This window comes from Struthio camelus, chromosome 26 (assembly GCF_040807025.1).
Source record: "Struthio camelus isolate bStrCam1 chromosome 26, bStrCam1.hap1, whole genome shotgun sequence".
Classification (NCBI taxonomy): domain Eukaryota; kingdom Metazoa; phylum Chordata; class Aves; order Struthioniformes; family Struthionidae; genus Struthio; species Struthio camelus.
In genome coordinates, this window is record NC_090967.1 from 6,552,785 (window position 1) to 6,573,002 (window position 20,218).

Sequence of the window (20,218 nt, forward strand, 5' to 3'; positions counted from 1 at the left end):
CCGAGGGGCCCGGTCACCGCGCCGGCCCCTCTCCTCAGACACCCCCGTCCCCCCGGGGCCTGCTCAAGCCTCGTTATCTCGCCCCTGGGGGCAGCGCAGAAGGCGCTCTCTGATCGCCCTACCGCTGCCGGGGAGGCGGCGGCGGCGGCGGCCCCCGTTACCTGCCGCCAGCAGCCCGGGGCCAGAGGCGGCCCAGCCCGACGGCCACCGACGCCATCACCTCAGCGCCGCCGGACGGCACCTTCCCCCCAACAACGCCGCCCCCTATTGGCTCCCATTGCGCGGCCAATCACAGCCAGCGTGGCTCGCGGGGGGGAGGGGGGGGGCAGAGGAGGCGGGGGCGCATGCGCCCTTCCTGCCAGGCAGAGCGCGGAGCCTGATGGTTCTTGTAGTTCTCGAGGAGCCGAGGCGGCCGCCGCCATGGTGTTGCCATGGCAACAGCCCGCGGGGCTACGGCCGGGGCGGGGGGGAGTCGAGCCAGGACGCCTGGGCCCTCTGCCCGGCCCGTGCTTATTGCAGTCATCACTGCTGACCGATCCCCTCCTTCTCATGGCCTCAGATGGTGAAATATTAAAAAAAAGAAGAAAATACATAAGCGAGCGAGTCGTCCCGCTCCGGCTGGATGTCACCAGCGGCTCCCGGGAGCGACGGGCTCCGGCCCGCTCGTGGCTCCTCCTGGGCCGCGTCGGCTCCTCGCGGCCGCCTCCGGGCCTCTGCCCGCGGCCGCCAGCTGCTCGCGCGCGGCTGGAGGTTCGGGGCAGCAGACACCCGAATCGCGAGGAAACGGCAAAAGTTTCCCCCTCGCCGGCCGAGGCCGCGCGTCTCCGCCGCCGCCGCCGCCGCCTCGGTTGCAACCCGTTTCAGAGGAGCTCCGCTGCCCAGCCGGCCACGGATGCAGCCCGGCTTCGGAAAGCCGCGTCCCGAGAAGCGGGAAACGCTCAGGCCAACGGACGCATGGGGACTTCAAAACTCATCACACGCGTGGGCTACAAACCAGGGCAAGTCCTCCCGCCCCTTGGCTCCTGGCAGGCTCTCCATAGGCGGCAGCTTCGCCGTCCTAGTTTTTGCTTTGACTGGCAAGTCTCCTTGTCCGTCACGCCGAAAGCCCTCCTCTTTAGGAGGGATTTAAGGGGCTTTCTATGGCTATAGCCCGCAAGGACAAATAGCACCCCCAAACCCCAGAGCCGGGTTATGAGGTGCCTCTCTCCGCCGGGACTCATGGGGAGAAGATGGGAGGAGAGAGCTCAGCCTAAAGCCGATGAGCTGAGCCGAGCCGAAGGGGACCGCTCCATCGTTCCTGCCACACCGGCAAAAATAATGTAACCGGAGGAGCCGCCAAGCTGAGCCGCCCGCCAGCGCGCGCAGCCTGCAGCCCGCGCCGGCTCCTGCGCCTCGTCCTCTTCCCCCCACTTTGCCTCCTGCAAGATTAAGCCTTTAATGTGCAATCTCGACTCCCGGCAACTCTTGTCAATAAATGAGGTGAGCATGATGGTCCGTCTCTCCCTCTTTGTGCAGAGGACCTGGAGCAGCAGCCGGGATGTAGGGCATGCGCTGAAGCGGAGAGGAGGACGGTGGGCTTCCTAGGGAGCAAAATGGCCAAAAGATCGGTGTCAAAGCTGAAGATCGGAAGGGATTTGAGAGGCGTTAAATGGGATTGGGGGAGGGGGGGGCAGACAGCAGCCCTCGGAGCAGTACGGGATTGCTTGTGCTTAAATAGCCCTGTTAGATGAGCATGCTTTGAGCAAGGGGTTAAAAAGGTGCCTAGCAATAAAACTTAGGTACAGCTGCCGTTGTGATGCAATTGCAGTAAATTATTGCTGGCTCTGGATGAAGAACTGCTGTTGCTATGTGCGTTGCAAATCTGCTCGGATTTTCAGCTTGGGAGCGAGGGGGCACCTGAACGCATCGCTGCCTGGCGGAGGGGGCAGGCTTTTTCTTCCTTCCTCCTTGCAATGGTTTCTTCCAGTCTGTTACTGGGGGGCTGTAGGACATTTGCTGCTGGAGGAACTGAGCCGGGTTTTCTGCAGCTCTGCAGCGGTGTGAAATGTCGGGATATCCCTGGAAATCCAGGCGGTTTGGGAAAACAAGGGGGTTAACTGACAGTTAAATCCCAGAGGTCAGACACAGGTTACTTTGATGTGCATTACATAATCTTTTGTTTCTCAAGGTCTTCCTTCCTAAAGAGAGGCATGTGGCGGAGAGCCAGCCATGGCTCCCCGGCTGGCTTATGCCTTACAGACGCTTCGCTTTTGCTGTGCTGCTGTTTCTCAGCCGACTGTCATTTGTCTGCATTTTGCGGGGCCCTCTGCAAAGTCCTGCCCGCGGCGCCGGGACTGGTCCTCCCCGGCTCTCGGGGACGGCGCAGATTTGAGCTGCAGCCCGGCTATGCTGAGATTTCAGGGCTGTCTGTGGGATTTCATCTGCATGGCTGATAAAGCCTTCCCGACTCCTAACTCCTGAATGTCCTGATAAAGCTGCTGTAATTGTATCAGTGCGTGGACATCAGACGTAAGAGAATAAATACAGGTGCTTGCCACCGGTCCAAAGCGACCGTTTCACATTCCTCTAGAGGGAAGTTGACTTAGAAGGATCTAGCGGCATAAACATTTTCTTGTGCTTATTTGAGACCGGTGCTTAAATAGTCGGTCTCTTTAAATGTTTTCTCAGTGCTGTAGCTTCTCTACTTTGCAGAGAGTGAATGAATGGGAGAGATTGGGAAGAGAATAATAATATTTGCCTATTCCTCAGGAGGGCCGTGTGTCATCATTAATACTTGTGAGCCCTGGAGGGAAGGGATTAGGGCTGAACAAATTATTATCACAGTTCAGATTCTGGCTACAGCACATCTAATATTCTTGTCCGTGTATCTGGCACCTCTCCTCCAAGGATTTGCAAGGGATTTGCAGATATGAAGCCCCTGCTACTCCCTGAGAGGGTCCAGGGTTATGAGCAGCGGTGGGGAGACGCCGTTCTCCTGGCTCCGGGCTCCTGCTCACTCCCGCGGTAGCTGATGCTCTTGGCTCGCTTGTTAGGGCCAAATGTTCACCTTCTCCCAGCAGGGACGAGCTAAATGCTGCTTGCGGGGCTGTAATGCAGGGACACGTCTCATCGTTCCTCCTGCACCGGGGACAGGACAGGAGGAGAATATTTTTGCTGTTCCCAGCACTCGGGGCATTTGATGGGAGGCTGGCTGTGTCCAGGTGGGACTGGGACCGTGGCAGCAGGAGGCAGGACCAGGAGGCTTTTTGGGGCAGGGGAGACCTTCTTTTCCGCAGGGGTGGCAGGAGCAGAGCTGGCGCGGCCGTGGCGTGGGGGTGACAGGGGTGAGCGCTGCTCTGCGGTGCCGCCCGGCGCGCTGCCTGTTACGTTACAGGAGCAGGGAGGGGGGGGATGTTTTTCACCCTCCATCCTGACATGTTGGATCTTGTCCCGTTTTTCTCCAGCCGTGGCATGGTGCCAGCGCGTCGCGTAGGACCCGAGGTGCTGCAACCCAAAGTAGGTCAGTAAGTTGTTTCTCCCCAGCCTGGTTGTCGTTGCGCATGAGCATCGCGGCGACGGGGGCCGAGGCCAAGCAGAGGCAAGAGGCGAGAGCCCGACTCTGGAGGCCAGGGCTCGACGGGGAAGTCGCAATGCCAGGGGCAGATGTGCCCCTCGGCTGGGCTCGGCTCTGTCCATCTTCCCAAGCGATGCCTCACGGGATGCTGGGACACGGGGCTCTGCCGCAGCATCCCCAGCCGGCTCCGACTCGCTCCTGGTGGCCCCGGCGGCTCTGGTCCTGCCTCGAGCTCCCCGTGCCAGCTGGGCTCTGGTGGGCTCGTTACAGAGCGGGGAGAAGGGAGGTTTATATAATGCTCCTGGTGCCTGACTCATTGTTGTGCCTGGCGTTATATAACCAGTGCCCAATTCCCACTTTCCGCTGGCGGCGGCGGTGGTTGACAGGAGCCGGGGGCCGGCGCATTGCCATGGTTACCGGCAGCTCTGCAAAGTCCCCCGCATCCGCGCGGTTCTCTTCCATCTAGCGGAGGAGCATCCCGGGCCGGTGGCCGCGGCGGCTCCGAGGAGGCGCGTGGGAGGTGGGAGACGGGCGCGCGTCGCTGCTCGGCCCAGCCGGCATGCTCCGTCTACCTGCTGGGGTTCGCAGGGGGTTTTCCCAGCTGCACAAGTTGTGTTACCCAGCGAGGACGGTCACATCGCGGACCGTGGATGGAAATCAAAGATGTGAACCTCCCTCGTGCAGCGCGTTTGGGTCCTGCAGACCAGGAGTCCGGCGGGAGCCTTACCCGGGACGCGACTGGCAGATGCGGTAGAGCACCGGCTTTCATTCCTGCCTTTGCCACCATCCCGCTCAGTAACCCTGGGTAAATCACTCTGGAGCACGGGGCGAGGAAAGCTCCCTTGCACGTGTGACGTGTTAGTGGCTGCAGGCCCAGGCTGTGGCGATGCCCCGCGGAGGACGCTGCCAAGGCGGGGACGTGCAGCTTGTTCCTCTGCCATCCGTCCTGCGCTGGCCATGTGGCGAGCTTAGCTGATTCCTGCCTTTCCAGCCACTCCAGTTCCCCAGCTGTCAGCACAGGTGGCTCCATGCTGTCCTGTGCTGAGCGCGCCTGCGGGGGAGTCGGCGAGGAGCATGGTAAAAAGCCGGGCTGCCTCAGGCGAGGCACGGGAACGGCATCCTGCCTGCTGCCGGAGGCAGGGGGTGCTGGCACCCCGGGTGTTTGGCCCAGAGGGGGCTTAGACAAGGTCTTCCCTGTGCCCAGGCGTTTCACCGCAGAGCTTTAATAGCCGCTTCGATCCGGGCACTGTCTCACCAGCTGCTGGAGTGTGGGCCTGGGAGCAGCAGTCCTGGGTCCTGTTGACTCCTGACGGGAGCTCATGCCGTGAGCGTGGGCTCTTTAGAGCAGTGGGTCCCCCTGGTTGTCCTCCCTTTCCCTTTCTGGCCTGTTGGATATTTCCCTTCCCGCAGACGGGTCTCCCGGGAGAGGCCAGGTTTGGCTTGGGCACCTGCAAAGTGCCCTGGGACAAAAGGCGACCGGCCCCGGCAGGGGAGGTGGCAGCCTCCTGTGGCTTTCTGGCTGTGCCCGTTCAGCGTTATGACTTCGGAGCAAACCCCCGTCCTCGGGCATTAACGGGAGCAGCCCAAGCTGGCACCGGGCTGGGCTCAAAAGCACGGTGGGAGCAGCGACCTGTCTCCATCCCGTCGCAGAGGCAGGCAGGGCTCCTCCAGCCTGGGGCTCCAGACAGGCTGGTGCCCTGCGCTTCAGGCTCGCCAAAGATTTGGAAGTGAGGATGAGCAGAGCAAGCTGGCCTGGGACTCGCTCCAGCACGGTTTATATTCAGCTTCGCCTTCCTGGGGCTCCAAGACCTCCTGCCCTCGCTCCATTTGGCAGGTCAGCTAGGACGGGCTAGGAGTGTGCAAAGGGAGCCTGGCAGATGACACCGCTGGTTTAGCTCTAAACCAGTTTGCAGGGATTAGGAGGTTGCAGGAAAGATCTTGGCACTCTAGGATGTGAGCCGCTTCCCCGGGGATTTGCCCATGCCTGGAGGAGATATTGCCAACGCGAACGTCGCCCAGCCCGGCCGTGACCTGGCCCGCGAGCGGCCAGCGGGGCCCCTCGTCTCTGCAGGCTGGCTGCTTGCAGGGTGTTTTCCCAACGTTGGCAGCTTCGTGCTCCGCTAGGGCAGAAACGTGGGCAGATGCAGTCCCGCTCGGTGCCTGCCTGGTGGAGAGGCAGGTTGGAGGCGGCTCTGCGGAAACCGGGGGCAGGCTTCGCAGCGCTGCGTGGGAAGCGTCGGCTCTGCTGCATGGGCCTGCTGCGAGGCAGGGCACGCGGCTTAGACCAGGTCTGATTTTCCTCTGCTGTGCAGCTTTGGCCGTCCTTCACCCCTCCGTGAAACGAGCTCTGCTGTGCTGGCCCCTTGCACTTGCTTCTCCCAGGTGTCACCCCACGCCGCTGGCATGGATCCGTACAGGTCGCACTGCGGACGCAGCGGGGGTTAGGGGAGCTCTGCACGTAGCTCAGAGAGCACAAATCGTGCAGGAGACGCAGCCCAGGCTCCGGTACTTCCTCAGCCGGCTGCGACGCCGCGGGAGCTTCGGCGCCGCGCACCCGGCCCAGCCGCTCGGGGCGCTCCGGCCGGCGGCGAGGACGCCGAGCAGTCGGGGTTCAGGACCGGTCCTGCTGCATTTCCAGCCTGCGAGCGCAATCCCGGATCCAGACCCTTACACCACAGTTGTGTGGGAGCTGGGACCTTCAGAGCCGGGCGCGAGTCCAATGCTGGCTACTCTCCCGAGAGGAAGAGGAGGGTTGGCAAAACTCCCTCGAAGAAGCCCCCCGCATTAGCCCAGGGAGCTGTTTCCCAGCTAGCCCGCGTGAAGTAAACAGACTGTTTTTGCAGGGGAAATCCGTGCGTTGGGCTGGTGGCTGAGCAGGCACGGCGGCGCGGGCTTTCTGGCGCCAACCGGGAGCGTTTTGGCCTGGGGTTTGTCGGAGCCTCTTTGAGGAGGTTCGGTATCGATCCCCCCGAATCCGGTGCCTTGGAGAAGCTGCAGAAGGAGCCGGGACAGCTGACTCGCTGCTGCGTTTTGGCTTTGCTAATTCCCTCTCGCGGTCTGCCAGCAAAGCTCCTGTAATCCTGCTGGGTGCATTTGAAGTGGTTGTTCAGGGAGTTAAGTGGCCTGCTCCTGACGGCGTTACTGGGGTTTAGATGTTTAATTCCCCTCTGGAAATGTGCTCTTCTGCCTCGGCCGCGCTGCAGGGATTTTGCGGTCGGTAACCGCTGCCGCTGGCTCCCGGCCCCGGGGACGGCCCCGGCCCCTCTCCTGAAGGAGCAGCCCCTCCGCGCGGCGCCCGATCCCGCGCTCCTTGCCGAACAGCCCATCAGCATCAATAATTCACCATGTTTAGCTTCGTTAATAATAAATGCCCATCAGCCTGCCAGAGCGGGGAGGCAGGAACCTCCCCAGGCCCCTGCGCGATCCCGGGAGCGGGCAGCTGGGGCTGCGGCGCCGGCACGGACGCCCTGGGTACACGTCCCACCCTGGCGCCGCCACCGCGCTCACAGAAATCCTACCCGCCCGGGGTTTTATTTAACTGTTGAACTGTGATATTTAGGCAGAACTTTGCCCGAGGAACCTGCAGGGAAACGTCCTCACCACATCGAGACGAGCCAATATTAAGGAACGACCTTGCTTTGGGGGCCGGCGAGGACAGCGGCAGCCCCCAGCCCGGCACGGGGAGCGGACGCGGGAGAGGCTTCCCCGCCTAATCCCAGCGCCCGCTGACTCCCCTGCCGCGTTAGCTTCAGTCTCGGTTTGTGGAACGGCTGTAATTAAAACCTCCAGCGCCATTCCCTGTAATTGCCATCTCTCACTATTTGTATCGGTGGCTTAGATTGGAAGTCTATATATTTATTTAATTGGCATAAATAATGTATTTTCATAGCTGAATCCTTCCTTAACTCCACATTTGGTGCCAGGACAGTAGCAGCATTTTCATTTCCAACGGGCTTTTCTTTGGGCGTTCCTTCCCCTGGGGTCGATGGCCAGAGCGGATCTCGGAGCCAGATTTATTCTCAGAAATAAAAACCCGTCTCCCGGCCGCTGGGAAGGGGCGCGCGAACCGCTAACGCCGCGGCCGCTTTGCCTCTCGCCCCGCTGCAGGGAGCACAATGCTGACCAGCATCGCCGACGGGCTGCTGTGCTGCCTGCTGGGCAAGACGGCCAACGCCGTGGGGCCGCTCGACAGCCTTGAGTCCAGCGACGGCTACAGCTTCATGGAGGTGAAGCCGGGCAGGATCCTGCGGGTCAGGCACAGCGCGCCGGCTCGGCCGGCCGAGGAGGCGCCCGCGGAGGCGCCCGAGCGGGGCACGGTGCACTGCAAGCGCAAGATCACCGTCTATCGCAGCGGGCAGCTGGTGATCGAGAACCTGGGCGACGCCGTGCGCTCCGAGATCCTGCACTGCCACAGCAGCTCCGGGGAGCCCAGCAGCACCCTGGAGCTGGAGCTCCCCGACCCGGCCGGCCCCGCCGGTGTCCCGGGCCCCGCCGGTCCCCGGGAGGCGGCCGCCGGCCCCGGCAAGCGCCGCAAGCGCAAGCCCAAGAAAGTCGTCAACGTCGACTGCAAGAAGCAGATCACGAGCTGCAAAGGGACACACAGCGACGTGGTCCTGTTCTTCATCCACGGCGTGGGCGGCTCCCTCGACATCTGGAAGGAGCAGCTGGACTTCTTTACCAAGCTGGGCTACGAGGTGGTGGCTCCGGACCTGGCCGGCCATGGCTGCAGCTCGGCCCCGCAGATCGCCGCCGCGTACACCTTCTACGCGCTGGCGGAGGACATGAGGGCCATCTTCAAGCGCTTTGCCAAGAAGAGGAACATCCTGATAGGCCACTCGTACGGGTAAGGCACCCGTGGGCGCTGCGGGTCCCCGGAGGCCAGGGGGGTGCGTGTCGTCCCCCACCTCCTTAGCAGCAAAACGCTAGGCAAATCCTGCACTTCGGGGCAGAGCAGCGGAAGAGGAGCGTGGGGTTTTCATTTCCAGGTTTATCCCTCGGGTTTTATCTCCTGCCTCCCGTCGGGCTGGATTTGTGCATCCAGCTAATCCTGGAGCCCGTCCTCCCGAGCAGAAGTGCCCGGCCTGTGCGTGCCACGGAGGCAGTGGGCAGCACAGAGCCTATAAATAGAGTAAGCCCAAGAAAGCCAATTAGATGGAGACTAAGCAGTGCAGAGAGCTGGCCCCGGAGGCCGGGGAGTCCTCAGAGGAGCAGGTTCCCGCTGCAGCCCCGCAGGAGGGCTCAGCCGAGCCAGAGACGGGCGGTAACAGGATGAGCCGAGGACGGGAAGGGATCCTGCCTCCGGCACAGCCGAGCCGATCTCTGGGCACGTCTGAGCCACCGACACCCGGCTGCACGGACGGCGGCAGCGCAGCAGAGGGAAGAGCAGGGACCCTTGTGCAAAGCAAGAATTAGGAAGCGAGGCTGGTCCAAGCTGGGAGGGGGCGAAACAGGGCAAAGCTTGGCACAGCGAACCGGCACGGCGGAGCAGAGCAGATCCGCCCCGGTGCGCGGCTCTCCCCCATCTATCCGGGTCGGAGCGGAGCCCGCGCGCCGGCGGAGCCTCAGCAGCGCTGTCTGGGCCCCGCAGGGTTTCCTTCTGCACCTTCCTCGCCCACGAGTACCCGGACCTGGTGCATAAGGTGATCATGATCAACGGAGGGGGCCCCACGGCGCTGGAGCCCAGCCTCTGCTCCATCTTCAACATGCCGACCTGCGTGCTCCACTGCCTGTCGCCCTGCCTGGCCTGGAGCTTCCTCAAGTGAGTGGCCGGCCGCGGCGGCGGCGGGGAGCGAGCGCCTGGCCAGCCTGGCCCGCGGGGCGCATCCGGCACCCGCGGGAACGCCCGGGGCCGGGGCGGGCGCCGCCGCCGCCTCCTCCTGCCAGCAGCCTCCCCGGAGCGGGGTTCCCCGGCCCTGCCTGCCCGTCCCGCCTCTGTCCCCCAGGGCCGGCTTCGCGCGCCAGGGTGCCAAAGAGAAGCAGCTGCTGAAGGAAGGCAACGCCTTCAACGTGTCCTCCTTCGTGCTGCGCGCCATGATGAGCGGGCAGTACTGGCCGGAGGGCGACGAGGTCTACCACGCCGAGCTCGCCGTGCCCGTGCTCCTGGTGCACGGCATGCACGACAAGTTCGTCCCGGTGGAGGAGGACCAGCGAATGGCCGAGGTAGCGGGGGGCGAGAGGGGCTGCCGCGCGGCGCGCGGGAAGCTCGTGCCGGGGCTGACGCCGGCCGGCGCCGCGCTCTCTCCCCCTAGATCCTGCTGATCGCTTTCCTGAAGGTGATCGACGAGGGCAGCCACATGGTGATGATGGAGTGTCCCGAGACGGTGAACACGCTGCTCCACGAGTTCGTCCTGTGGGAGCCCGAGACGCCAGCTGCGGACGGGCAAGGAGAGAAGAAATAAGGCAGCGGGAAGCGGTGACCGGGCTGCTTTGATGGGAGAGACGTTGCGGAGCGCAGAGGGGTTTGTGAGCGCAGGGGCACGGCGGAGGCTGCCCCTTGCCGGGAGCGGAGCTGTTTTTCTTGCCTGGCTTGGGCCGGGCCGGCGGCTGGCGGCGGAGCGCGAAGGCTCCCGTGGGCAGCGGCTGCAGGCCGGCAGCGGGAACGAGGCAGACTCCGATTCCCGTCCCCCTGGGGCGGGATGGCTGCCGTTGGAGCGTCTTCATCCTATTTCTTTGTAGTATTATTTTTCTCACGCAGTGACCCCCCGCAGGGGCAGAGAGAGGAAGCTGCAGTGAAGCTGGTTCCACCTGGGGTGAAAGGGGAAGAGATCAGACTGGATCCTCCGGGGTGAACCCGGGAGCACCTCGACTCCTTGCAGCACCTTCCTCCCCAGGGCCGGAGCAGCCGGTCTGGGATTGCTTTACGGGGAAGCCGACGGCTCCTCTGGCTTTCCCAGCAGTTGGATTTGTCTCTCCAGTAGCCCCCGGGAAGCTGCGTTGCCTTGCTCGAGCCGCCCGCGGGCCCTGCCTCGAGGAGCTTGCAAGCAGTCGTGCACGTGGCTTTGAGCGGCTCTCGCCGCCCTCCGGCCCGGCGCCGGCGAGGGCTGCCTGCCTGCCGCCGCCCGGACAGGAGCGCCCGGCCGCGGCGCGAGCCTCCAAAGGGGCTGCTGCAGGAGCAAGAGGAGGCGACCTGCCCCGGGACACGCCGGGATCGCCAGCTCGGACGGCACCTCCCCGCCGAAGCGGGTGCGTGGCGCGGGCAGAGCCCGAGCCTGCTCCTCGGCGCGGCTGCAGCAGGAGGGAGCCCGGCTGGGGACACGGCACCAAACCAGAGCTCTCCCACCGATTCCCAGTACCACCGTTCAGAGTCACCTCCCCAACCACCGCCGCTTTAGGTACCGCCGCGCCGGCTTCTTCAGAGCCCTCTTCGCTTTCCTCCCGCTGCCGCCGGGGCAGAGGCTTCCCGCGACGTACGGAGCCGTCGCCGTAAGGTGACGAGCCGCTCGCCATTCCCCGGCTTGCAGCGCCTCCAGGACCGTCGGCTCACGGAGCACCTCGCTCCGGCCGGGACCACGCACAGCCCGCGCCGAGCAGCAGCACGCCTGCTCCCGCGGCGGCAGCAACGCCAACAGTGATGCTATTTCCAAAAGGCGATCGCCTGCCGACCCCGGTCCTGTACGTAACCCGCCTGTAGGCATGCCGGGGCCTCTCCTCTCCTCTGCGCCCAGCCGCCGGGACGGAGAAGGTACAGGAGACGGGTCGAGCAGGGAGCTGAACCCCTGAGCGGGGCCCGTCCGCTCCCGGCCAGGCTGGGATGCTGCGACAGGGCGCGGAGCGAGCGGCGACGGGGCAGGCTGCCTTCGGCACGGCTGCTCCCCGGCCCCCCACCTGCACGCTGCGGATGGCCGCGGCCTCCCTCTTGCCCCAAAGAGCAGAGCCCCCCCCCACACTTTGTTTTATTTCCCCCACCTAAACCAAAGAAACAACCAGGCTGGTTTGTCCCGTGGAAACCGCGGGCTCGGCGGCCCCGGGCTGCTCCGAGAGCCGGGCCCCATCTGCAATTTGACTTCCCCGAGGCCGAGCCCACCTTTCCCCCCAAACCCAAAAGAGGAACGGCCCTTGCCGGGGTCGGACGGAGCCAGGCGGCTCCGACGCAGTGGGGGACGTCCAGCGCGGTGCGCCGTCCCCCGGCGCTGCCAGCCGAGCCCGCGGCTGCCCGGGAGCAGCGAGCCCAGGCGCGGGACGCGAGCCGGGATGGGGGAGACCCCAGCTGTCCCCCTCCTCGCCGAGGACAGCCGTCCTCATCCCCGCGCAGGGCCCCAGGGCAGGGAGGGCTCCCCCGATCGAGCACCAGCAGGCAGCCGGGCCCCGCGCTCCCAGCCGTGCCTGGACCCCGAACCCCCCAACTGGCTCGAGGTGACTGTTACTGCCCCGCTGCGGGACGCAGCTCTTAACCGTCTGTTGCCATGGAGTCTGTGCCGCTTGTACCCACATCGCTTGTGTTCAGGCAAAGGCGAAACTGCACCCTGCAACCCCCCGCGCCGCCGAGACACGCTGTGTTAGAGTGCCATTTCATACAGTAAAGCCGTCTTATATTCTCAGCCGCGTCCGACTTGATTACAGGGAGACTGATGCCCCCCGGCCCCCAGGGCTGCTGCCCCATCCTGCGCCCCCGGCCCCCAGGGCTGACCAGGGACACACCGGGACCTGGGGGACGCTGCTCGTCTATGAGCACAGCACACACCAGGGAACTGAAGCCAGCAAACAGATGCCCGAAGCTTTGATTTCTTAGCAAAAAATACTTGCAGTGATTTATTTATCACCATTTTAGGGAAACAGTAGAAAAATAGAAAAATCTCTAGCAAACATTTGCGACATAAAACCCGCAGCCCAGAGGGGAGCGCTGCTACCCCGGGGCCCTTGGGAAGCGCTGAGCGGCCGCCCCGGCCCCCGCTCCTCCTCTGCCTTGTCCGGAGGGTGCGAAGGCTCCGAGCGAGCTGCTGCTCCAACGCCAAGTGCTCGCAGGGCAGCCAGCACCGCCGAGCCCAGCCCGCGGCCATCCCACTGCAAACCAGCCCGCGGCCGAGCTCGGTGCCTCCTCCAGCCGGCCCCGGCAGCCCGGAGCAGCCGGGCGCAGCGGCCCCCCGGGGCGCTCAGCGCCCGGCCTGGATGTCGGCCGGCCGGAGCTGCCGCTCCCCCTCGGCCAGGAAGATCTGCATGGCCCGGTGCAGCATGTGGACGCCCAGGCGCCGGCGTCGCCCCGCGGGCCAGCTGGCCGCCATGCCGTAGCAATTCCCCTTCTTCTGGTTGGTGAGCATCCGCAGCCCTGCGGGGACGGCGCTGAGCACCCAGCCCTGCCGCTGGCGACCCAAGACCCCAAACCCTCCTGGTGGCCCGGGACCAGGCACCCGCCGACAGCCCCTTGCTCCCCTGCGGAGCGGGCAGGAAGAGCGCCGGCAGCCAAAGCGGCTGCGGAGGGGATGCTACAACGGGGGCCGAGCCAGGGGGACGCTCACCGATGGCCTCCACCAGGCAGGCCTCCCGCGTGTAAGCCTCCGCCGGGACGGCGCTCTGGAAGCAGTGCACCGAGATGACGCCCTGCCCGCTGGCCCAGATCTCCAGGATGCGCCGCACCTTGGGGCTGGCCTGGGGACAGCGGGGCACCGTCACCCGCGCCAGCCCCGGAGGCGCGTCCCCCATCCCGCCCCGGCCCCAGCCCAGCATCCTACCTTCGCCTTCCCGGCCCGGTAGTGGCTCAGGGCTTCGGAGAGGTGGCAGTAGGGCCGGGCGCGCGTCCCCTTGCCCACGTAGAAGATGGCCTGCACGAAGGTCCTGAAGCGCTCGGCCGGGCTCAGGCAGTGGGAGCGGAGCGGCAGGTCCCGGGTGGCCCTGGGGGACGCTGAGCGCTCGGCCCCGGGTGCCCAGCGCCGCACGGGCGGGCAATGCCCGGGGTTTGCAAAGCAGCCCCGGGCTCGGGGCGCCGCGGGGCAGCGGCGCGGAGCGGAGCCCACCTGGGGTCCAGCAGCAGGTAGTTGAAGCTGGACTTGAGTGTGCCGCCCCGCCAGCGCCGGCCCCGCTCGGGGCGCTCGAACTGCCGCGCCAGGGCCACCTCGTCCTCCGCGCAGTCGGGGATGCGCGAGGTCTCCAGCGCCGCCGCCAGCTCGGGGCTGTGACCTGCGGCGGGGCACCGGCGACGCCGTCAGCCCTCCGCCAGCATTGGGGGGGGGGGAAGAAAAGTGGGGGTTTTGCACCCGGGCACCCACCTGCCGGCCTCTCCGCCGCCTCCCGGCTCAGCGCCGCCAGGCGCCGCGCGTAGACCCGGCGCGTCAGGGCGGTGATGGGCCCCGGCTCGGCCCCCAGCCTGCGCAGCTCCCGCAGCAGCGTCTCGTCGGACAGGGGCCGGGCCGCCGCGGGGCTGGGGGCGCCGGCCGGGGAGGCGCCGGGGCGGCCGCGGGCCTCGGAGCCCAGCAGGACGGTGGGGCTGGAGCCCGGGGACGAGCCGGGCAGGAGCACGGTGTCATCCAGGGATGCCGTCGCCTCCCGGTCCTGGCCGGACGCGTGTCCGTCCCCGAGGGCGACGCGGTGCTCCGGCGGGGCGGCAGGAGCCCTGCGCCGCGGGGGCCGGCGCGGCATCTCCAGCGTCTCGCCGAAGAGTGAGGAGGAGGAGGACGAAGCAGCGGCGGCGCCGAGCCGGGCCAACGAAGCCTCCAGGCGGCTCTTGCTCCTGGGGGTGACGTGGCAGAGCCGGGGCGGCCCCGGCGCAGTGTCCTCGGCCGCGCGGGGCTCCGGCTCCGGGGGGCTCGAGTCCCTGAGGCTGCAAGCCCGGAGGCGGGCTGACAGCGCCGCGGCCCCGCTCGCCTCCGAGCTGCCGCCTGCCTCGGGGGGCTCCAGCGTCTCGGCGGCGCTGACGAACGGCTCGTCGGCCGAGCTGCCGTCGGCCGAGCTGCCGTCGGCCGCCGCGAAGGAGCCAGCGGCGCGCAGGTCGGCTGGCGGCGAGGGGCTGGCCCGGGGCGGCCGCTCGCCGTCGGCGCGCAGCAGCGTGCTGCAGGCGAGGGGCCGTGGGGCGAGAGCCCAGCTGGGACCCAGCTCGGCCTCCAGCTCGGCCGGCCGCCGCTCGCGGGTGCTGCTCGGGGGCCCGGGGTCCCAGCCGTCCTCGGAGAGCCTCGAGAAGACGCTGGCCTCGGTGCAGTCCTCGGTGAGGAAGGACAGGGAGCGCCTGGGCCCTTGCAGGTCCGCGGGGGCATCTGCAAGGCCGAGGTAGCGCAGCGAGCACCCAGCCAGCGCCGGGCCCCGGCCGGCTGCACCAAGCCACCGAGAGCAGGCACGGCTGGGACGGCAAGCCACCCCCCCGAGCTGCTGAGAACGGCAACGCTCGTGGCACAGAGAGCCAGGGAGGTGCAGGGCTGCAGGCGGTTACCGCAACCGCTCCGTGTTGGGGGCCGGGAACGCAGCCGGAGGCCCACGGCCCCCTCCGCCGCCGGCGAGGGGACGCCCTTACCAGGGGGTCGGTGGTGGGCGGCGCGCCGCCAGTCCTGCAGCACCTGCACGCACATGTGGTTGCCCTGCTCCAGCGCCAGGTCGACGGCTCGCTTCCCGTCCTACGGGAAAAGGGATGCGGTGCTCAGCACCGCCACCGTCGCGCCTGCTGGCCCCCCCCCCGTGCTGACCCCAGCGCCGGCCCCGCTCACCTGGTCTCGCAGCTCTGCGTCGCCTCCTTTCTTCAGCAGGAGCTTGAGGCACTTGTAACAGCCCCAGGACGCGGCGACGTGCAGCGGCGTGAGCTCCTCGGCCGACCTGGCGCAGGCAGCCATGCTCAGGCGCCCGGCAGCGCCCCCAGGCCGCTCGGCCCAAGAGCGGACGGAGATGGGGGCTGCGGACGGAGACGGGGGCTGCAGCCGCCCCCCCGGCCCGTACCTGGCGTTGGGGTCCCCGCCGTGGTGCAGGATCAGCCCCAGGCAGCGCACGCCGCCCTCCCGCTCCTTGCCGGCGGCCAGGTGGATGGCGGCCACCCCCTCCGGGAGGACGAGGTTGGGATCGGCCCCCTGCTCCAGCAGGGCCCCCACCAGCCTGCGGTGGCCCCGGCGGACACTGTCAGGCCAGGCAGGGGTCGGCCAGCCAGCGGCCCCGTCAGCCTGGCCCCGGGTGCCAGGGTTGCCCCCCGTGCACAGCTACCCCCTGCCACGGACGAGCCCAGACATTGCACCGTGCCCACCCCATGCAATACATCCAATGACCCCTCCCAGAGCAGTGCATGGGGCGACCCCCCAATGCAAGGCTCTCCTCATGCAGTCACCTCCCCTCCACAGCACACGCAACAACCCCCTTCCCAAAGCCCCAAATGCAGCAAACCCCGCATGCAATGCACACTGCAACCTGCTTCGCACTAGTCCTTACAGTGACCCCCCCAGTGCACGCAATACCTCTTCCCCAGTGCAGGCACCGCCATGCACCGCTCTGCCCACTGCAACACAAGGCCCCCAGGTACAGCATGTGCAGCAAAGCGACCCTCCCCAGTGCAACACCGCCGAGGTAGTGCATGCAATGCCCCCCCTCCGCCTCGGGGGAGCAGGCTCCCCCAAGCAGCCTCCCCCCACCCATGCAATAAATGCAATGACCCCCTTCCCGGGTGCAAAACCCGCACGACGCCTCCCCTCCCAGTGCAATGCCCCTGTCCGCGGTTCGGGGCATGCAATGCCGCCGGTGCAGGACCCCCCTCCCCGCTTACGGCTCGCAGCCGCCCCGCAGCGCGCAGCAGAGCCGCTCCGCCAGCTCCCGGCGCCCCGCGCCGCTCATGCCGCCCCGGGCCCGCGCGCACGCGCACTGCGGCCCGCGCCCCGCCGCTTCGAACCCCCGCGCGCGCGCGCGCGCACACATCTGCCCCGCCGCTCATTGGCTGCCCAAGCGGCCAATCGGAGCCGGCGCACTGCGGGCTCCCCCACCCCGCCCCCTGCCAGCTGTGCTCGCAGCTGGCCCGCGCCCCACGTGGTCCTGCAGCTGGAAGGGGCGGGGCCGGGGCTCCCAGGGCCCCGTAACTGGGGCTCCCAGTGCCCTGCACCAGCACCTCCCTCGGAGCCCTGTACTGGGGCACCCAGCACCCCCCAGTGCTAGGCACCAGCACCTCCCTCGGAGCCCTGTACTGGGGCACCCAGCGCCTCCCACCAGTGCAGTGTAGTTTAGGTATAATTTACCTTTTTCTGTAACTACATAGTCACCAAGGTAATCCTGCCTCAGACTATAACATACAGCCGAACACCGGGGTACCAGGTCAGTCCTTTACTAACAGCCGCCTCGGCCTCCCCGACCATGTTTGGAGGCGATTTATGGGCATCGTCACGGAGAAAAACCTCATTCCATCAGCGCGTTTCCTACAGGCCTTCTCCCTTCCAAGGAAAAGGCGCCTACGGCCGACACGGGCCCAGGCGAGGCAGCCCGGGCGGCCGTGGCTCACACGGTGGCCTCGCTCTCGGCCGGCTCGTCCTCCTCGAGCAGGCTGTAGGACGCGTGGGTCTGGAAGGGGCGCTGCAGCGGGTGCGCCAGCAGCTTGGCCATGCAGTTGTGCAGCTCCACAGCCGGCCCCGTCAGTGCCACCTCGTACTTGTAGTTGGTGCCTTTGGTGTCCAGGTTGCTGAAGAAGGCGTACATCTCCTGGGGGGGACACGGCGGAGGTGTCGGGGGGCAGACCCTCCTTTCCCCTGGCCCCAGCCTCGGGGGGACGGGGAGGGGCGAGACGCCCCGTCCGGCACTCACCTTCCAGCTCGTCTCGTCGTCTTTGTCCTCCACCCCGTTGTGGATGTAAACCACGTCGAAGAAGAAGTAGGGGCACTGCAGCATCTTCTGCAGGGGGAAGCGGAGCTGTGACTCGCTCCCGGCCCCGGAGCGGAGCCGGTTCCCAGTGCCCCTTTCCCAGGGGGAAACTCCCTGCGACACGGCACGGCACACGCCGGCAGCATCCCCTGGAGCGGGGCTCGCCGGGAGCTGCTGGCGCGCGACGCCGGGCACACGCGAGCCGCCCTGGTGCCCCGGGGAGGTGGCGGCACCTACCTTCATGTGCTCTGTGGCGGAGAACTGGGGCTGGCAGGCTGGGCGGCTGAACACCAGGATGGTCCGGACCACGTAGGGCGGCGGGATGGTCTGCACGTTCTCCGTCACCGGCAGCTCGATCTTCTGCTGGCTGCGCCGGAGGGAGGAGGTGGCTCAGAGGGGCGGCTGGCCAGCGCCGCTCGGCCCGCGGGAGCCTCCGAGCCGCGGGAAGGGGCTTGCTGCCTACCGGCAGCCGAGCTGGGACAATCCCCATCTCACCAAGAGTTAACCATTTGGGAAACCTGGGGCAGGTCTGGGCTTGGACTGCAACAGCAGCAACCGCCCCCGGAACTACTCAGATTAAAGGACTGCTGCATTTTTACAGGAAGGCAGAAAACTCATGGCAGCGAGGGAGCCAGGGCTGGGATTGCTACGTACCACGTGCGCCCCACGGAGCTGTACTTACATGAGGTTGAAGAGTCCTTCCAGATCTGGAACCCGAGCTAAGGACTGGTCCTTGCACACAGGCCCCTGTCGCCCACCAGGGACACCGTTCCCACGCTGCAGGGATGTCCCCTGCACCCAAACCCCGTGGCCTGGCCGGCACCAGGATGCCCGAGGAGCTCCCGCGGGGAGGGGAGGCCATCGCGCGCAGCCGGTGGGCACCTACCAGGGCAGTGCAAATACTCAGAAATGGAAGGTCCTGCCATTAAACACTGAATTTAGGGGTTTAGGAGCCCGGTTTAGCCCTCTGCAGCTGGTGCAGCTTCCAAGCGTGATGCTCCTCTGCAGGGACAGCACCGCTTATCCGGCCGGGGACGCGAGGCCGCGGGATCTGCTGCCATCTGCAGGCAAAGGGCCCAGACGGACCCGGCTGACGGACCCGCACAGCCGTGGTGCTCCTGGCCCCGGCGCAGGGTCCCGGCCCGCAGGCGCCCGCCGCTGCCGCAGGATACTGAACGACTTGCACACGACGGTCTCCAGGTCGTAGAGGCAGCTGCAGACCTCGCGGGGGTCCGAGGTGAAGCCTGAGAGCTGAGAAGAGACAGGGTGAAGGGGGCGCAGAGCCGCTGCCGGCCCCGGCTCGGCCGCCGCGGCCCCGGCCCCACTCACCCACGTGGCGTCGTTGTTCACCACCACCAGCGCGAACTCGTGGCACTTGTCGATCTTGTGCTTCGTCCGCACGAACATCTCGATCATCTTCTGGGAGATGTTGAGCGCGTTGGTCTTGGACCTGCCACGAGGCCAGGTGTCAGCGGGGAGCAGAGCCGGCTCCCGGTGCCCCGCAGCAGACGGGGGGCTCCGGCCAGCTCAGCCCGGGCAGGAGCCCACCCTGCCCGTGGACACACTCACCCGTTGAAGGACTCCAGCTTGGGCAGGGACATCTCCTCCGACAGGTCCAGGCAGATGATCTGTGCAAGACAGCCGTGGCCTGAGCATCCAGCACGCCGGCGAGCGTCCCTCACCGCAGCACCCAGCACTCACCACCTTCTCGGGACAGTTCACCCGTGGCGTCTTCACCTGCACCTCGGTGGGGTGCACGGGGCCAGGCCAGGCTTTGCCGTCGGGCGCCGCCGTGCCCTGCGGGCTGTCGTCGGCGCTGGCTGCCTCGCCCTCGCCCTCGCTGCGGTTGCCCACGCTGGCCTGGGCGCTCAGCGCCCGGTCCTCAGCCCCCTCGGGGTTGGAGCGGGTCCTGGGCCGCTGCTCCGTCGCCTTCTCCTCCTCCTCCTCGGCCGCGCTGCCCGGCTCCGACGTGTCCATCACGCAGCTGCGCTCCATGGGTGCTGCACGGGGACTGCTGCTGCAGCCCACGCGCCCCGTTGCACCACGCACCCCCCACTGCATGCAACTCCCTGCCCCACGCACCCTCCTGCTCTGTGCCACCCCCCAGCCCAGCCCCACATGCCCTGGCCCAGACAGTCCTCTCCCCCTGCCCCATGCACCTCCTTGCTCATGCACCCCCCTCCCCTCTTCCCCCGGCAGCTGGTACGTGAGCAGCGATTGCACAGTGCTCCGTGACCCCCCCCCCCCGCCCCGCCACGCGCAACTCCTCCTCGCGTACCCTCTGCCCTACGCGCCCCCCACCCCGTGCACCCCCTGCCCCACGCACCCACCTCCACCCCTGCTCTGGTGCCCTCTTCCTGATGTACCCTTCACCCCGTGCACCCCCTTGCACCGCGCACCCCCGCCGCGCGCTCACCCGCTCCGGGCCGCACGAGCCCCACCCGGCGCCACCCGGAAGCGGCGCCGCGCGAGGGCTGCTGGGACTTGTAGTTCCGCGGGGACTTGTAGTTCCGCGGGGTCCCGCCGGGCCTCGGTTCCCCCCACCCAAGCCCCGGGCATCGCAGCCGGTGAACTGGCTCCCCCCCGCCCGGCCCGGCATCCGAAGTACCCACGCACCGCACCGCCGACACCCGTGCATGCCGTCCTGCACCCGTGCAGCACCCCCTGCACCCTAAATACCCGTGCACTACCCTCCTGCACCCATGTACCACCCCTGCCCCTAAACACCCATGCATCACTCTCCAGCATCCATGCGCCACCCCCTGCACCCTAAACGCCCATGCACCACCCTCTAGTGTCCGTATGCTGCCTCCCAGCACCTGAAATGCCTGTGCATCACCCTCCAGCACCCATGCACTCTAAAAACCCATGTACCCCCAAACACTACCCTCTGTCACCTAAATGTCCACATGCTGCCACCTAGCA

General features: G+C 66.8%; 3 protein-coding genes across 12 annotated transcripts; 1 reads left to right on the forward strand and 2 right to left on the reverse strand.

Annotated features, from left to right (window-relative positions):
- Nucleotides 1-808: 808 nt before the first annotated feature.
- ABHD8 (abhydrolase domain containing 8) lies at nucleotides 809-12,090 on the forward strand. 2 transcript variants are annotated; one of them, XM_068920376.1, is made up of 6 exons: nucleotides 809-1,479; nucleotides 3,444-3,499; nucleotides 7,661-8,396; nucleotides 9,141-9,311; nucleotides 9,496-9,712; nucleotides 9,802-12,090. In XM_068920376.1, exons 1-6 carry the CDS (start codon nucleotides 1,475-1,477, stop codon nucleotides 9,949-9,951), a joined length of 1,335 nt encoding a protein of 444 aa, XP_068776477.1. In that variant the 5' UTR covers nucleotides 809-1,474; the 3' UTR covers nucleotides 9,952-12,090. The 2 variants fall into 2 exon arrangements, with proteins under 2 accessions (XP_068776477.1, XP_068776478.1); XM_068920377.1 differs by lacking the exon at nucleotides 3,444-3,499 and having other exon boundaries at nucleotides 821-1,479.
- Nucleotides 12,091-12,279: 189 nt separating this feature from the next.
- On the reverse strand, nucleotides 12,280-16,317 carry ANKLE1 (ankyrin repeat and LEM domain containing 1). The gene is made up of 9 exons (XM_068919593.1): nucleotides 16,215-16,317; nucleotides 15,404-15,556; nucleotides 15,178-15,283; nucleotides 14,988-15,087; nucleotides 13,753-14,733; nucleotides 13,501-13,663; nucleotides 13,219-13,378; nucleotides 13,006-13,135; nucleotides 12,280-12,815 (listed from the first exon to the last, which is right to left on the reverse strand). Exons 1-9 carry the CDS (start codon nucleotides 16,280-16,282, stop codon nucleotides 12,643-12,645), a joined length of 2,034 nt encoding a protein of 677 aa, XP_068775694.1. The 5' UTR covers nucleotides 16,283-16,317; the 3' UTR covers nucleotides 12,280-12,642.
- A 430-nt stretch (nucleotides 16,318-16,747) lies between these two features.
- Nucleotides 16,748-19,765, reverse strand: BABAM1 (BRISC and BRCA1 A complex member 1). Of its 9 annotated transcripts, none has more exons than XM_068919595.1 (9): nucleotides 19,710-19,765; nucleotides 18,995-19,293; nucleotides 18,863-18,921; nucleotides 18,623-18,743; nucleotides 18,466-18,544; nucleotides 17,976-18,000; nucleotides 17,531-17,660; nucleotides 17,237-17,323; nucleotides 16,748-17,134 (listed from the first exon to the last, which is right to left on the reverse strand). In XM_068919595.1, the coding sequence occupies exons 2-9, from the start codon at nucleotides 19,286-19,288 to the stop codon at nucleotides 16,934-16,936; spliced, it is 996 nt and encodes a 331-aa protein (XP_068775696.1). In that variant the 5' UTR covers nucleotides 19,289-19,293; nucleotides 19,710-19,765; the 3' UTR covers nucleotides 16,748-16,933. The 9 variants fall into 9 exon arrangements, with proteins under 9 accessions (XP_068775696.1, XP_068775697.1, XP_068775698.1 ...); XM_068919596.1 differs by having other exon boundaries at nucleotides 18,995-19,310; XM_068919597.1 differs by having other exon boundaries at nucleotides 18,995-19,307; nucleotides 19,710-19,753.
- Between the last annotated feature and the right edge of the window lie 453 nt (nucleotides 19,766-20,218).

What these genes read in the sequence shown, in the direction of transcription:
- ABHD8 (XM_068920376.1), top strand. An exon ending in CTGATAGGCCACTCGTACGG is followed by an intron (nt 8,397 to 9,140) that starts GTAAGGCACCCG and finishes TGGGCCCCGCAG; the next exon opens with GGTTTCCTTCTGCACCTTCC. An exon ending in CTGGCCTGGAGCTTCCTCAA is followed by an intron (nt 9,312 to 9,495) that starts GTGAGTGGCCGG and finishes TCTGTCCCCCAG; the next exon opens with GGCCGGCTTCGCGCGCCAGG.
- BABAM1 (XM_068919594.1), bottom strand. Translation starts at nt 19,354, where the DNA reads ATGCAGTGGGGGGTGCGTGGTGCAACGGGGCGCGTGGGCTGCAGCAGC. An exon ending in TGAACAACGACGCCACGTGG is followed by an intron (nt 18,545 to 18,622) that starts GTGAGTGGGGCC and finishes GTCTCTTCTCAG; the next exon opens with CTCTCAGGCTTCACCTCGGA. An exon ending in ACGACGAGACGAGCTGGAAG is followed by an intron (nt 17,135 to 17,236) that starts GTGAGTGCCGGA and finishes TGTCCCCCCCAG; the next exon opens with GAGATGTACGCCTTCTTCAG.
- ANKLE1 (XM_068919593.1), bottom strand. Translation starts at nt 16,282, where the DNA reads ATGAGCGGCGCGGGGCGCCGGGAGCTGGCGGAGCGGCTCTGCTGCGCG. An exon ending in CGCCCACCACCGACCCCCTG is followed by an intron (nt 14,734 to 14,987) that starts GTAAGGGCGTCC and finishes TCGGCCTTGCAG; the next exon opens with ATGCCCCCGCGGACCTGCAA. An exon ending in GGCGGCGGAGAGGCCGGCAG is followed by an intron (nt 13,664 to 13,752) that starts GTGGGTGCCCGG and finishes GCCCCGCCGCAG; the next exon opens with GTCACAGCCCCGAGCTGGCG.